General features: G+C 41.1%; 1 protein-coding gene across 3 annotated transcripts; it reads left to right on the plus strand.

The window, feature by feature from the left end:
- Positions 1-1,852: 1,852 nt before the first annotated feature.
- atcayb (ATCAY kinesin light chain interacting caytaxin b) lies at positions 1,853-13,992 on the plus strand. 3 transcript variants are annotated; one of them, XM_071512154.1, is made up of 14 exons: positions 1,853-2,151; positions 2,471-2,683; positions 5,428-5,533; positions 7,048-7,106; positions 7,612-7,839; positions 8,349-8,507; positions 9,109-9,211; positions 9,602-9,733; positions 9,872-9,958; positions 10,526-10,624; positions 11,500-11,535; positions 11,648-11,695; positions 12,064-12,110; positions 13,328-13,992. In XM_071512154.1, exons 3-13 carry the CDS (start codon positions 5,457-5,459, stop codon positions 12,101-12,103), a joined length of 1,068 nt encoding a protein of 355 aa, XP_071368255.1. In that variant the 5' UTR covers positions 1,853-2,151; positions 2,471-2,683; positions 5,428-5,456; the 3' UTR covers positions 12,104-12,110; positions 13,328-13,992. The 3 variants fall into 3 exon arrangements, with proteins under 3 accessions (XP_071368255.1, XP_071368257.1, XP_071368258.1); XM_071512156.1 differs by having other exon boundaries at positions 2,474-2,683; XM_071512157.1 differs by lacking the exon at positions 2,471-2,683.
- Positions 13,993-16,688: the final 2,696 nt, after the last annotated feature.

Here is a 16,688-nt window from a genome sequence, read left to right on the forward strand (position 1 = left end):
AATTGGACAAAAGGGGTTTCATGTATTCTTCTCCCTGTACATATACTAACTAATGCAAATTGATAAAAGCTGAAAGAGCTGCTCTCTTTTGGTCAGAGAAACTGATTTGAAGTGTCTCATCAGGAGTTTTCTATGACTTGTTATGCCAACAGCTCTAGAGATTTGGCTGCTCCTAGCAGGAGCAGACAGCTCAGCAAGATGAGTGACAAGTGTTGGGGCGGAATCTTGACCAACTGCGGGAGAGGAGGGCGGGACTAACAATACACTTCCTGACTCTAGGCGAAAAGTTACACATTAGAGCTTTAATAAATGATTGATAGCACAAAATGAAAACAAATTGTCCCTTTTTTTTTTTAAGGATTCAAGTCCTTAATTGACAAAATGATAACACTTTTACACACCAGATCTACTATATGTTAAATGTTGAATTGCAGGTAATAGTTTTTTTTTTCTCAAAATATATGCCACTGTATAATAAAACCTTTCAAATCTTTCCCCTGCTCAAAGATCTCCAATATAATAGGTTATGGTTACTTGCCATACTTTCTGGAGGCACAGCAGAGTACATGGTACTGTGCTACAAAAGTGATTTAGCACAGGTTATATTTGAGGTTAATCCAAGCCGTATGTATTGTATCTGTAAAAGGTGATGCAGTGTTGAAGCAGCAATCCTTGCAGCGATTCAATCTCTCTTATTTCTTAGAAAAATGAAGTGGTTTCTGCTAATTGATTATAATCATTGAGAACTATCCTATACTCTTACCGTAAACTGAATGTGTAATGTATGACACCCTTCACTCACCCTAAACCCTTCACTCATGACACAGTGGAAACACTGCATGGTGGATTGTCACAAATGACATGTAATACAGGCTTTACTGTAAATGGGGTGAACAAAAGGTTAATCCAACCCCCCTGTATTATATATGTAGAAGGTGGCTCAGTATCCTGTGCTGTAGCTTTGCAGAGCCGAACAGCTTGTCTCATAATGAGCTCTCTGGCACCATCTAGTGGGAGGCAAGAGAACACGCAAAAAATAAATATTGCAGAGTGACCCAATTACACATAAACATGTATAGAACTGAATAGTACTCTGTGGTACTGTTTAGTATGAAACAAATATGTGACTGGGGCTGAAACATAAGGTTATTGTGTTTCCTCAGCAAAAAGCTACAGGATACAATAAAGGGTCATTCCACCTGACTGACTGTTGAAAAAAACTCAAAGCACTTAAGAAAGCCAAGGTCACATAACAAACCTGATAAGCCACAACAAAGCAGACAGTGCACTTATCAAGCTGTACATGTTTTTTCTTGGGAATAAGCTCTTTAATAAACAAGCCTAGACAACATTTGGGCATGTATTCATTATTATTTTTTAACACAATTACTTTTCAAGCTGTTTTCAAGCACCTAAAGGTATCCACTCCATATTCAGCGTCCATCCTGAAATAACCGCCAGTGGGAGCAGAGTTCAAGATCTGCATAAAAAAATTTTAAAAAATGCTTTCACCACAAGTCTGGGCATATACTGAGGTATTTCTGAGCTGCGCAAAGTAGCGTTATTAATAGAACGTTGTAAACACACCCCAAAATGCACTGCAGCAGCCAATAGGAGGAAGAAGAATGGAGAACTATGGCAGCTCCACCGGGCGAACGCAGAGCCAGAGAGATGCCACTCTGTGTTTACTGACATAGCCCAGAGCTTAGTGCAGCTGTGGAGAGAGAGCGGGAGAGAGAGAGAGAGAAAGAGAGAGAGAGAGAGAGAGAGAGAGAGTGGAGGGGGGGAAGGGGATTGTGGGTTGCAAGCATCACAGGCAGAAAACAGGAGAAAGGAGGGGAATTCATGTGGAGGAGGGGTTTTATCCAGAGTGAGAGCGCTTAAAAGAGATGGTGAGAAAAAGTGAGTGAGAGAGAGAGAGAGTGAGGGGGAGAGAGAGAGAGAGATGCTGTTGCCAGGGAACAGTGGTGAAGTAGAAACGTCCATCTTTAACAGCTTGCAGGGGGGATAAACACATGTTAAATCTCGGACGCGAAATGGACTGAAAGCGGAAAAGAAGAAGGGAAGAGAAAACAGCCGTTCCGGACTCCCAGGACGTCCCATGCGATTTCGCCACACCGTGTCCCAACACCCAGCAGATCCAAGGAGAAGGTAGGCAGGTGTGATTACATAATAACACAGCTCCCCTAAGGATGACATCATCACAGCAGGATTAGAGCCTGGGGAGAGGGGAGGAGGGGAGGGGGTCGACACAGACAAGACCCAAGCGGGGGGGGGGGGGGGGGGGGGGGGGGAGGAAAAAGAGTGATCATCATCATCATCAGACGAGCTAAAAGCGCGGGGCGAGGATTATCTTTTGTCCAAAAACAGCATGGGATCTAACTGATAGTTGCTGGTGCTCATAAAGAGATGAAAGCGGTTGGCGGATGGTGTGTGTGACCCAGGCTCTCCCATCCGCTCTCTCCATCAGCAGCAGCAGCATCAGCACCAGCATCAGCATCAGCTGCCTAAGTCCTGCAGCACGCGCCTGTCCCACCTGCAGACGTAAACAAAGATGACCCGCTCTCTCCTCGGATGCCTCTAAGGAAAGGAGGAAGGAGATAAAAAAAAAGAAAGAAGAACAACATAAAAGCCAAACAGGGAATCTTTTCCAAAACGGCGAAGGAGAAGACTCCTGTTCTATGTGAGTATCCTGACCTCACCTGAGCTACGGTTTCTAGTTTGTTTTTTTTGGGAGAGGATAATGTGATTTTCTCCGGGGCAGGCTGCATGGGCGACGCACCGAGAGAACATTCTCAATGGACGAGATGACATTTAATGCTTCGCTTCATTCTGCTAATGTGGTTCAAATTACTGAGACAATGTCTGTCTCCATCCGTCAGATAAGGGAAGGATGGCTGTCCTGATATGAAAGCTCCTCTCCTCTTTCTCATCACGACTGTCTCCTTGCCTATTAGACGAGTTAGACTGCCGATGAGGAAGGCTGAACTCTTTCTATGTAGCCTAATGTCATGCTATCTCTGCCGCCTCTTATCACTGATGGCTCTATTAATGCTTAAGTAGAATTCTCCATAGCTGTGAGGCATGTAAATGATTTCACAGAGCAGAGGAGGAAAGAGTACTGTGCCGTTTTACTCAAGTAGTTCTACATGAGTAAAATGCTACTTCATTTCAGTTTTAATCATGGCAGAGGAAGAGGACTTGTCAAGAACATTTAGGGAAAATAGTTGATTAGTAAAAAAAAACAAAAACAAAATACACAAGCACTTTGTTTCTTTAGGGCAAAAACCATTAACATTGTGTGCCATTATGGAACAGTACATGAAAATAATTAGATGGGTTATTACCAGCTTGGTTTGGGTATGGTTCCTCTTTGGCTCATATCAACAAAACTACGGTGTAAGTAGTGGGAGGTTAAGCTGAGAACTCTTACTCTATATAGTCGATTACTATATCTTATTAGATATAATATATTAGATCTTATGTAAAACTTACCCAAGTAAAATCAGGGGTAAATACTCAATTTATTCAAGTAGAAGTAAGAGTACAGGCTTTTAAAAATACACAGAAGAGGAGTGTTACTCTAATAATCTACTCAAGCACAGTAATTAAAGCATTTGTAACTAGTTACTTTCCACCTCTGGGACAGAATATGAGGAGCTGTGTTTGGTCAGCAGAATATGGTGAATAGCATGCAAGATAGTCGGTGGGAAAGGCGGGCTGTTCCACCATCTGGACGCAAATCCCAAGCAAACACGTGCCGCTGCAACGTTGCTTTCTGTCCGTCAATCAGCAATTCACTGTATGAGCAGCTGGAGCCTTGGCAGGAGACATCTGCACAGACAACAAGCCACACGCACTAATCTGCCGTTTCTGTGTGAATATTTCCAGTTTATTCTCAGCCAGTCACAGGATTAGAGCAGTCATGAAGTTTACAAATTTGTGAGCTTGGAATTATAACGTACCACCTTCATTCAAAGGAGTTTTATTCATGTTAGAGTTTTAAAAATGCCCCACAGTAGTAAAACTAATGGGAGGGTTTTTCTGCAGAATCTAATTTCAGCCACAAGTACAGACCTGTTTGTGTAGTGACGCTTTACTAAATGAAAAACCTTTGTATCAACATGTCAGGTGGGACATTATAATCCCAAGGTCATTAGTATGAAGACAGTGCCTCTTTGATACAGACATTTATCAGCCTGTATGACAGCATTTTTTAACATCACAAGGGACTCACATCACTCTCTTACTCCACATTTAGCAGAGAAAATGTGCTTTTATCAATTTTATCTGTGAGTGTGTGAACCAAGGAAGGAACCTCAAGTTGAAATTTGCATGAAATACCATCAATTTAGCTAGGGGGATCATTCATTATTCATCGTAGTGACATTTAGAGCTATCTTCATCTTTTTCCTCATCTTCAAACACTGGAACCATCTCATAGGATCATATTATTGTAAACACTTTACCACCATCCACCGTCGTTTAAAATCTAATCACAGCCCAGCAGTACCAGCAGCATGTAGCCTAAGGACAGAGGCCTTTTAGTCTCCATTTGCCGATTTTTTCCATATGGGCTCTAATGTGTCTGTGCTAAAGTGCATCAGTGCCATGCCAGTGGACAAATGGACTGTGGAAACGTCTGCTGCGTGAACTCTGGCCTGGGCCGTGATGTGACGTGATGTCGGGAGGAAACTCGTCCAACAAAACCTATTTCTGACACGAGACTCGCACATGATGTTCAGTCTCTCTGCGTGACCGCTCCTCGTATGACGGCCCACAGCCCAAACACGAGGCACGATGTATATAACGCAGCGCTTTACGTCACATGGCGAGGACACGCAGTGTTGAATGGACAAGTCTGTCATTTCTGATTCATTATTTGGTTACATAACGTATGGAAGTTCAGATGATTACATATGCTGTGGCTGCGCAGAAGTTTTGTTTGTGCCGCCCCGAGGGGCTGCATGAGCAACGTGGTGGTTTATTTTTGTCTCCTTCCTCAGGGGGAAGTAGGGGAAGGTAAAGCCACTGTAACTTAGTTTTCCCAACTTTTTTTTTTTACTGTGACATCATTGTTCAGTATTGGCCAAGGCAAAATCACACTGGGGTTTACATAACCTTTAACCTTTATGCTTTTTTGTCTATTCTGCACTAACCCATCTCACATTTCCCATCCAGATAGTAGTTAAAACTTTATTGAACACACTTTTAGTTGGATTCTTTGTGCCACCTATGCATTTGTATTTATTCATATTGCTCCTAATGACAAATCTGTTTTGTTAAAAGTACTGTATAGGTTTGGCTTTACTTAATCTTTTTTTTTTTTTTAAATTAAGGACAGATGAAAGTATGTGTTTTCAGTGTTTAGAATGGTTTCCTCCTGTGTCCGAGGGATGACGATGTTTGTGTGTTTGTCATCCACAGTGAGCTGAGGCCCGTCCTCCCTGCAGAGGATGGGTACAGCAGAAGCCACTCTACGCATGGACAGCATGGAGGTTAAAGACGAGTGGCAGGATGAGGACTTCCCCAGGTGTGTGTGTGTGTGTGCCCTGTCAAATAGACTGGACAATGATGGCTAGTAGTCAGTCACGTGTCTTGAATGGTGAAATCAAAAGGCAGCAGGTGTGTTCTCTTCTTATTTATAGCATTATGTATTACATCATGAGGTTGCATCATGTCATTGGATAAAATAGCAGGCAGCTAGGACAGAGGAAAAGAGATGGAAAAATAGTGGACCACGAACTCTCCTATATTGGGAAAAGTAAATCATATAGCAGAGGAAATGTATTTAAATAGGGATGAGAATGAGCACATGGAGCTGAATTATTTCAGGATGTCCAGTGAAGTATATCCACATCATGTCACATGGTACTGTATGCTTAACTGTGCCATATTTGATGTCTGCTGTTAGTCATCTTGCTATTCATATACAGTACAATGGTTCATGTAACTGCAATGTCCTGGGTTCAAATCTGGTGCATGTCATCTCTCTCAACCTTCTCTCTCTACTTAATAAAGTCAAAAAATACAAACAAATAACAATAAAATTAAACTTTATTGATCCCTGTGGTGAAAATAGGTCATTACAGGAGCAAAAGTAATAGGATTCAGCAGAGAAAAAAGACAAAAACTATATTTTTAATTTGTCAAATTCAAACTTTCACTTTCATTACACAGTAATCTCAACAACTGTCTTGTTCAGTGATAATCAGAGCTTTTTATGACTGTTTCTCTATATATAATGATGAATACAGCTGGAGAAAGTATAACCACGGCTCCTTCAAGTTTGGCTTTATGCTGCACATTGTTTTTCTCTTCACCACTGTTTAATATACTCCTCTATATCTCTCCCTCCTGCCTTCTACTTACCTCTACAAGGCTACTGGCAACATAATTACAGCAATTATCCCAATAGCCCAATAAACTGGCCCAGACATGTGGTGTTATTGGGTGTGTTGGCATTGTGTATGCATGCATGTCAGTGTTTGTATGTGTGTCTGTGTCTGTTAGTGTCTGTGTCTTTCTCTGTGTGTGTGTGTGTGTGTGTGTGTGTGTGAGTGTGTGTGTGTTTGTGTGTGACTGCTATCTACTGTAACCTAGCCCTCTTGTCGCATAGCACCGAGGGTTCAGTTGTCTTATTATAATGTCAGAGGGGAGTTGGTAATTGCTGGTGTTACTTTCTCCAGCGACATCTATTGTCTCCAGTGCCACACTGTAGTTAAATCACAATAGAGCCTCTGCAAAACAAGAGACTGGGAAAGAAAATGTTGAGAAAGACGATGCATAGTTTACAGTTTATTTCAGTTTAAAGTGTATTTAATCGCAGTTATTTATCTTGAATGTTAATGCTTATAACCAGCAATTATAAAGAGCACAAAACAGTCATTAACTCTGTAGCAGTAAAACTAAATGCCAAAGAGAAACTATAATTCATATAATTTTCATGTAATGACATTCTATATCTTGTGTGTGTATACTGTGTAGTGACTTCCTATTTACATTACTATTGTGTTTATACTTTTATATAAATGTGTCTCTCTCCAGGCCTTTACCAGAGGATGGAGACGTTGAGTCCTCATGTAGCCTCACTGACAACAGAACTAGTAAGTAAAGCTATTAAAACACAACAATAGATATAGGAAAGATCTGTTGCTTAACATCACCTTTTCTTTGTCTCTGGAGAAATATCTCAATATTGTATTAATTTATGACCAATGATATCTGAATTCTTTCTCCTAAATCCCTTTTAGGAGCAATAAAGGGATAAACAGGAGAATATACCTCTGCATTCATTGTAAGAAGAGCCTAAAAACAAAGAAGAAAAACATGATATCTCATTTGTAGGTTGCTGATAGACCTCTGAGATGCTTCTCCTTACTGTCCCATTAGAGACTTAGAAGAGAATGAGGGCATATTGAGAATGTAAGAAACAAAATATGAGAAAATGATCAAAATCTCACATTGATTTTAAATTAAACTTGTCTATGTCTAGGAGAAGTGAAGGAGAGGAAGAGGAGATCTTATAGGATACTGCTTTCCTCTGGGTAATTACTACTTATCAAGCATGTAGTTTTCATTTCAAGTGAGGTACATCTAACCTCCTCCTAGATCCCCCCACGACTCTGAACGTGGGAGAGTCCATGGCGCAGCATAAGCGTCGCACCCTGGTCGCCCCGGAGATGAACCTGTCCCTGGACCAGAGCGAGGGCTCGGTGCTGTCCGACGACTTCCTGGAAACGCCCGACGACCTGGACATCAACGTGGACGACATCGAGACGCCCGACGAGACCGACTCGCTGGAGTTCATCACCAACGGCAACGAGCTGGAGTGGGAAGGTCAGTCAGGAGTCAAATGATGTTGGAAATCTGAGTTAACATTTAGATGTTCAGTATTTGGGAGGTGCTGAATATTTGTGAGCAACAATTTGTAAATCCTTTTAGGAATATGTCATACTTGTGGCATCCTGGTGGCTTGTGGTGCATGTGATATTCTGAGATCAAGTCCTGCCTCAGACCTGTGCCCTATGTCATCCCCCTTTCGCTTTCCTATAAACAAATAAAATAAAGCAAAAATAAAGCAAAAATATATCAATAAAATCATATTTGAACAATCTTGTTTCATGTCTAACCACCAGTAATCATGTTGTAAACATGAGAAACATTGAACAGTCTCATGGATTTGTGGTGATGACGTAAAAAAGCTTTTTCTGAATATGAGAAAAATATAGTGTGAAAATTTGTTGTGTGAAAATTATTCAGCTAATTGTCAACATTCATTCAGAAATATGTTAAGGCAAGGGGGGAGAAATGGTTAAAAAACTGTTGTGGTGTTACCTTGTCTCCAGATGACACCCCTGTGGCCACAGCTAAGCGTCTTCCTGGGGAAAGCGAGGAGGAGAGAGATTCGTCTGGTCGTCTGTGGAGAACGGTGATCATCGGTGACCAGGAGCAAAGGATCGACATGCAGGTTATCAGACCGTACCTGAGGGTGGTCACACACGGAGGTTAGCAAGGGTCTCGAACATGTGTGTGTGTGTGTGCTTTGATGTGTCTGTGTGTTTTCATGCGTGTGTGAGTATTAGGGTTCGAACGGTATGGGTTGTTGTACCGATATTTTTAGACTAAAGTCACAGATAGCCGATATTTCATGCTAATGAAATTCTCTCAGAGTTAGCGGCTCTTTAAAGCAGGATAGCCTATTCAATGGTAGAGGAAACTCTGGGATGCATTAAGCATTTAAATGATTGAAAAATTGAAAAAACATAATTGAATTCAATAAATTTGAAAAATGTGCAAATAAAACACAATCTCACTAATAAAATCTCATAATAATACTGTTTTTCTGTTGCTGAGGTCAGAGAGAAACCTGCATCATATCGGAGGTGGATGACATGACTGGCCGATATTTGATATTTAATAAAAGGCCAATATCAGCCCAATATATCAACAAACCTAGTGTGTGTGTGTGCCTATGTGTTTGCATGTGCTCGCTTATGTGTGTGTGTGTGTGTGTTTATGTGCCAACTCTCCCACTATGAACTGAATGTAATTTACGCTGAGCTCTTGCAGAAACCTGCTGAATGTGTCTCTTTCTCTGTCTCTCAGGTTATTACGGCGAGGGTCTGAATGCCATCATAGTGTTTGCAGCCTGCTACCTTCCTGACAGCAGCTGTGAGGATTACACTTACATCATGGAGAACCTCTTCCTGTAAGATCCACTTTCAAAGAACCCTTACATTGAACTACAGTATGTTGTACAATGGGCTTCTTTCCCTATTCTTTGCCTTTATCCTTGGTTTCATTATATAATCATTCAAAGGATATGATAGAAAATAAATGCATTTAATCTATGGAATTCATATTTTAAATCTTGACGTATGAATTATGAATTTGTTGTAGCATTTGACACCAAAAATGAAAGATAAATCAGTGTAACCCCTTGATTTTGGCATAAAGATCAATTTTCTGTAAAGCACAACTCTGGCTTGTATTTGCTTGTGACCACAATTAGTGGATAAAAATTGATTGTAAATGAGGTCCAGTGTCTTTATCTAAACCAATCAATCAATGGGAGCTGACTTGTCTGTGTTGTCGTCAGGTATGTTATCAGCAGCCTGGAGCTGCTGGTGGCAGAAGACTACATGATAATTTACCTGAATGGAGCGACTCCTCGCAGGAAGATGCCTGGTATCAGCTGGCTGAAGAGATGCTACCAGATGATTGACAGGAGGTAAGACACATAATAAATCTGTGTTGATTCTGAGGCTGAAAATAATGACAATAGTAATGATGATAAGGGAGAGGAGGAGGAGGAGGAGGAGGAGGAGGAGGAAGGTCTCACAACCACTTACCTGAATGTCTCCTGCAGGCTGAGGAAGAATCTGAAGTGTCTGATCATTGCTCACCCATCATGGTTCATCCGCACCGTCTTGGCCATCTCAAGACCTTTCATCAGGTGAGGACCTCGTCTGGATGTGTTTGGTGTAGTTTACGATCCATCAGTCTGCCCTTTGAGTGATGTGGTGGCTGAGAAACCGCTTCAAAGACCTAAGCAACAGAGAGAAGATAGGAGATAAATTACAAAGCCATGCCATGATGCCGGAAAGCCATGGGAATATAGGATAGCGGCTTCATCAGGCTAAAATTTCGCATTTCAGCATAAAACCTCCATCAGAGCACCAATACAATAATGGTACCAGCTTCTATTTTTATACTTCAATAGTGATTTCCCACAGGTGTATGGGGGCGGTTAAAATGAATATATATGCAGAGTTGCAAACTTACAATTCATAATATCTGATCCTATCTACCATGCTACGATGCTGTGATGGTGTGTAGTTTCAGGCCATCACAGAGCTCAAAAGTCATCACAATCTCTGCAAGCTTTATCATAATCAATGTAGCGCAATGAATGCACAGGAAATAGTCTTGATAACATCGTTCCCGACACATATCCTCAACTTAAAGACAACTTTGTGGCGATGATTTGTGACAGTAATTCTGTAATGTTGCCCCTCTGCAGTGTGAAGTTCATGGATAAGATCCGTTACGTTCACACCCTGGAGGAACTCGGTCGGATAATCCCCATGGAGCATGTGCAGATCCCTGAGTGTGTGCTGCAGTAAGTCCTCTCTGCCTCCAGGGGTCACCATGGAGACACTGTACATGTCCATCACACAGGCTGTGGTGTGCGATAGATGCTTAATGCAAACTTAAGAGAAAACACTCACAGGATCAAACCAAACCTGGGTCAAACAGTATTTGCAGATAATTGTTAGCAGTTATTTTGATGTGCATGGGCCGCCAGATGGGTGGGGTTTACCACAAACTAGATCAAGTGTAGGGCGTTGTCAGACACAAAGTATACTAAATCAACTTTCAAATATTTTCCTATAACTCTCTAAACTCTGTGTCCTTTGTGGTAAATACCAGGTGTCTGAAACCTAGGTATGCCAAAACAAACCACAACATAATATTTCCAAAGACTATTTGAACCCTAGTCTGTATAGAAGACAGATACAGACGGCTTCTACAACAGTGTGAAAAACCATATTGGCGCGTCATGGAGTGAGTTCTAGTTTATCTTGAAATTTTAATAGCTGTCGAACAAAATTATCACATTTACTTTTCAAATTGTGGAGATTATAATCAAGATTTTTCCTCTAAATTGATGCAACCATGGCTTGATGGTGCAGCTCTTTCTGTTTGTGGCCCTCTGGTAGAATCAGAAAAGACTTCTGGACATTTTTAAGCAATCTGTAACTTGCTCTTTTGTAGTTTCACTGAAGTGTGTCAACCAGAAAGCTTGAGAACCACTGCAGTAAACAGCATGCAAAGACTGAGTATAAATGGTCACATTATAACAGTAGAAATAATCTTTGACTCATCCATGTCAATTGCAGTAGTGTATGATATTAGCTATACTTTCCACCTCTGGTGAGAAGTATGTCATAGCAATGCTGTAAACATCACAACCTTTATTCTCATTTATCCAAGGTATGATGACGAGAAGATAAGAGTGCAAACGGAAAGGTGAGCAAGAGATTTTGATGTGATTTGAAATCGAAAGGAGAATGAATGTGTCCTTGTTTCTCTGAACGCCTCCCTGAAATGAAGCCCTGATATTCCTCTCTCTGACTCACAGACTTGAGCAAGAGCAGCAGCAGACGAACCCAACACTGCCTAAAGAAAGGTGACCTAATTTCCCCAGTACATACGGTGCAGTGTCTGCATAAATAAAGTGTTATTGTACCACAGCTACAATGCAAAATGTCCAGCTTAACAAGTAAAGTAAACTATCGTAAAGTAAATTAAATTATCACACTCCATCAGCAGTTTTTTAAGTTGTTTTTGAAGCAAAAACTCTAGATGCTATTAAATTACAAGTTCAAATGTTATGCAAGAAGTTACATAACAAATCAATCTTTGCATCGTTTCTCTTTGATTTCAATGCAAGCAATTTCTGCAGCCATGTGAATGTATGTTAGCAACAGAAAGCATAGCCTTCTATAGGTAAACTAGCAAAAAGTTCATGGCTCGTCTCTATTCTCTCATTTCCAGGCCAAAGTCGATGATGGCGGAGGTGGGCCGTGACATCTGACATTAAGGTAAAGGCTCTCATCGACCCCACCACCACTCCATCAACTTCTCAGACTGGTTTGTAATGTCAGCCACTGTAACTAAACTCTGACATATGGGGAAATGTTCCCTTCTGCACTCATATGGGTGTGTGTGTGTGTGCAGAAGGGACATGATATACAGTAAATCAGCCGGTTGGACCAAGTGGCCAGTCGCAAGTTTGAAGTCAAGGCCCGGGTCCAAAGGGTCAGCTCTCACGTCAAGACCCGAGTTCCAATTTGTCATATCAGGTCGAGACAAGTCGAACCACAACTAGAAAGCGATCCAAGATGATTCAAATCCAAATGCTAACTTGCATGCACTAAAGTATTAATTTACAAAAATGTGCTGTACATCTTCTCCTAATTATAAACGAATATTGCAATGCAGCAGTGAAACATTGAGAAAGCAAAGTGTGTTTTTTTTTTATTGTCCAAACACAAATCAAATTAAGTCTGTAGTCTTAGAATGCAAGTCAAAGTCATTTCTCTCTTTGCTAAGTCATATTTCAGGTCATTAAAACTGTGACTGAGTGAGACTTGAGTCCAAGTGATGTGACTTGAGTCCTCAAACCTCACATTCACTCCATACCGGCTTAGTCAAGAGCTGCACCCCATGTTACATAAAGCACATCTGCTGGTCTCTTTAACCCGGTCTGTACACACCTGATCGATTCTATTTTTAATGGGCTGTACTACCAAGCAGCAGTCAACCGAGGTCTAGCAAATTGATCCGCTCCTGCACCGCACAGCCTGTACTGAAACCAGGGAAATACCCGGCGCAGTGAGGAAGGCGACGCGTGGGGGGGTGGGGGGGTTATTTTAGAAAGCCCCCCTGCCCTGTCCTGTCCTGTGCTGTGCTGCTGACCGTACCTATCGGCCTCCATATATCACAGCAGCTATCAGCCGCTCGCTTGGCTGGCGTCCCTGGAATGGTCGCAGGCACTATCTCCTATCAAAATGCCAGGGAAGGAAGCAGGAGCAAAATAAATAGGCAAACCTGATATGTGTCATGTTGGATTTAGAAGAATACTACTGACACACTGATGCTATTCTGACTATGGCGCTGCTGATTTTGGTGATTATGTCAGGGATCACGGTGATAGTCATGGCTATATTTATGGGGATAGTGGTGATAATGTTGGAAAATGATGATGCATAATTTGGAAACAGAGAAAGAGACTAAACTTTCTATTTTTACATTACAGACTTTCTGTGGAACATATGGTCCATTCATTTAAATGGGAGCCTGCCTAGACCATCATCACACACCCATATACAGAATTCAATCTACTGACTGGATCCATCGGCTGGAAGACAATCATTTCTCAAAAAAATCATTTGTTTCTTCAACTTCATATTTACTTTCTACAGTTAAAACTCCATGTAGACCAAAGCATAATAGGTTGTAGTAGAATCCTGAACAGAAGCAAAAACAGTAATCCTTCCTTGCATGACAAGTTCAGCTTTATCTGTGATCAGCTAAATTCTCTACAGCATGATTTGGAGACAACATGAACTGCAACTGAAGGACCTGGATGAACTCAAAAGCAGCTTCCAACACAGCTGGGAACTTTTCAAAGTGTACATATACTTGTAACATATTTTTGAGAAAAGTGTTTGCACATTTGGCTTTGATATGAATGGCATGGGTGTTATTTGGTTTCATTATTGTTTACTGAAAAAATAATGTGCAATCATTATTTAACAATGATGTTCTTGTTAGACCTAAATGTTACAGCTGCAAAAGTGTCTAGTATTACAATTTACATGTTTTCCAAAGTTTGATATGCGGGTGGCATGCTTGTTTATATTCCCCAGTCTCTCTTATGTTTAATTTTGTCGGTTTTTCGGTCATTTGCCATCATGTTTTACAAGGTACTTTTACAAAACTGAAAGCGTACATTGTTACAAATGAGATTAAATATATTTAGACAGTCAAACGAATTGATAAAAGTGTTATTTATGAATATGTGCCATTTATTGTTTGTAAGAAAATAAATGAGTAAACCAAAACAAGCTGTTGTCCCGTGGTTATTAATCCATTCTCCCCTGTATCCAACTTTGATATTTCACATGAATCAAGACCAGATGACTTATATTTGCTTACATGCTGGTCTTTGTCATTCCCTCTAACGAGCCTTGCCCCAAAATGTTTTTGACGTTTCCCGATGATTTATTAGAGTCATTATTATGATTTATGAGAGGGCCGTGCATCTCATTCTACATGTTGACCGAGTTAGTTGATGTTCATTGTGTCTATAATAAACAGTCCTGTGAGCGCCAGCTAATGAAAGTGGCCGGCGGTCACATGGTGATCACATGCCGCTGTTCATAGGGGTTATTTGGACATGATACTCTTGAAGTGACCCTTCATTATTTTTACATGTAAAGTTGCTGTGATCACAAGGTATTAGCACAATATATAACTCATGATGAATTGTATTGTCACTGGGGTTGCCACAGAGTTTTTTTACTTTCCCATGCATGTTCCCTGCAAATGTTATCATTCACCTTTATTGTCCATTATGCTAAAAAGATAACTTTTGCACAACTGTATATATGTGCCAGGTGCGTTGGAGGGGAAAAGATAAAAATCAAAATCTATAGACTCCTGCACACTATCTCAAAAGGGTTTTATTTCAAGACACGTTTCAGTCAAGTGACCTTCGTCAGGTATCTGTTCATTATGCAAAATCAATCCGTCAATCAATCAATCAAGCAATGATTAATTTGTTTAGTCATGAAAAAGAGCACTTACTTCAATTTCATTAGATGACGTTGCATCATGAGTCTCTTGGCCTATAACCATATAACCAGGTTATTTCAGCAATACCATTAAAATGGAAAAGACAGATAGGCAGTCAACACAGGAAAGGGTCTGTTTGCTGAACATAAGATTCTGGCTGATTAAAAGGGAAAAATATGGATGGAAAATTATGTTCTTTATTTTAAGAAAGCCAGGAAATTTAGTTCATTTGACATTGCGCTTCAGATGGGTTTGTCCTTGGGATTTTTTTCTAAAGGTTTTAATAGTTTAGTTGGAGTCGGGCATATTAGAGTAGAAATCCAACTTGTTCATACAAATACTGTTCAACCAAAAGGCTCGGTGCTGATTGTCTGTCCTCTAAGTCCAGACAAGGAAAAAATATGTGTACCACATGGTTCACATGGTGGACCACATGGTTAGATGCCCTGTGTCTGCGCCATATGGGTCAGTTTTGTAATTTTTCTCCCTAATTTCAGACTACTGCAGTGCATCAAGACAGTGCTGATCAGTTTGATAGGGGAGGTTAAAAATGTTATGATCACATGGTGTCAACAACCTTCACTTCACTCCATTGAGACTGTCATGCCATGTAACCTGAAGCTCTTAACATGAGAGCATGTGCTCCGATAGCCGGGACTCAAAGTTCAGCTCCTTCACGCTTACAATAATAACACCGAGATAAGACCGGTTGTAAAAGAACTTGCTCAAATACTGTACAAAGAATATAAACACGAGGTTAGACTGGCCGCATCCGGAGCTGTGCAGCGTATATCTTTGTGTTTGGGCGGGTTGATAAGCAGTGAGCGCTGAAGATCAAAGAGACAAGAGTGTGTTTTAACAAGGATCCTGTGAGACCTGCGCTATCAGACAGAGCCTTTGGCACGGCTGGAGGGGCTGTGGCTTGGTCACATGGCAGGGGGCCATGTATTCCAACCGGTTGCATCAGAAATATGTGTGACGCAGCAGGCAGCCACACACCGGCCAACTAAATATAGTGCTTCTGCTTTTCACCCACCCAGACCTGTCTAAGCATGGAAAATTTCCCCCTCTCAAAAACCAAATAATGCGGTTTTGCTCGGCATTGTGACACAGATGTTAAGGAAATGTGGAGTGATTCATATATTCTGGCTTGTATTGAGCACTATTACCGTAGATGTTAATGATTATACAGTTAACATAGCCCCACCCCCACCCTCCATACCCTTTCTGGGAAACATTTTACAAAGACTAAATAGGATAAAGTGGATCTTCACCTACAGAACCAGCCATCTAACGTTTTTTAAAGCTTTTGAAACCACACTGATCCTCTGTTCAGAGAAAAATAATGATTTCACAAGCCACAAGTTATCAGCATCACCAGGCTACAACAATTTCTCATTCTAACAGCCTTTCTGCAGCACTCTATGTCTGTCTGTGGCTCTTTAAACATCCAAAGAGAAAATTAAAGTTGCAATCCACAGCTTAGTCCCACCATCATTTCTGTATTATCTTCTAGGAACACTGCAGCTTTCTGACACTAGGGTGTTGGGTGTTAGATTTGTCCTGCATTTGGTTGGCCCGTTTCACTGACCCGACAGCAGGTGGAAAATTGGAGTTCTTCTTTCATGCAAATCCACAACTTCTAAGACCTCCTCTCTCTGGTCACATGGGCTGTACAGTAGCGGTTTATTGGCTGCAGGACAAAGAGGATGATTGGTTTGAGGAGGGCAAGAGGTCGTGACGTGCAACGTGACGCTGCAGCTGAATCCCTTATATACCCAGCAGAGAGATTGTCTATCAATGAAGTAGTAAAAGGGGGG

The sequence above is a fragment of the Centroberyx affinis genome, unplaced genomic scaffold (assembly GCF_046629955.1).
Source record: "Centroberyx affinis isolate AG114_WGS23_722 - 3 ecotype Tasmania unplaced genomic scaffold, CSIRO-AGI_Caff_v1 ptg006129l_1, whole genome shotgun sequence".
NCBI lineage: Eukaryota > Metazoa > Chordata > Actinopteri > Beryciformes > Berycidae > Centroberyx > Centroberyx affinis.

Bases quoted from the DNA above. Each gene is read 5' to 3' on its own strand.
- atcayb (XM_071512154.1), top strand. From the start codon at position 5,457: ATGGGTACAGCAGAAGCCACTCTACGCATGGACAGCATGGAGGTTAAA. The intron at 7,107-7,611 runs GTAAGTAAAGCT...ACCTCCTCCTAG, and splicing joins CCTCACTGACAACAGAACTA to ATCCCCCCACGACTCTGAAC. The intron at 9,959-10,525 runs GTGAGGACCTCG...GCCCCTCTGCAG, and splicing joins ATCTCAAGACCTTTCATCAG to TGTGAAGTTCATGGATAAGA.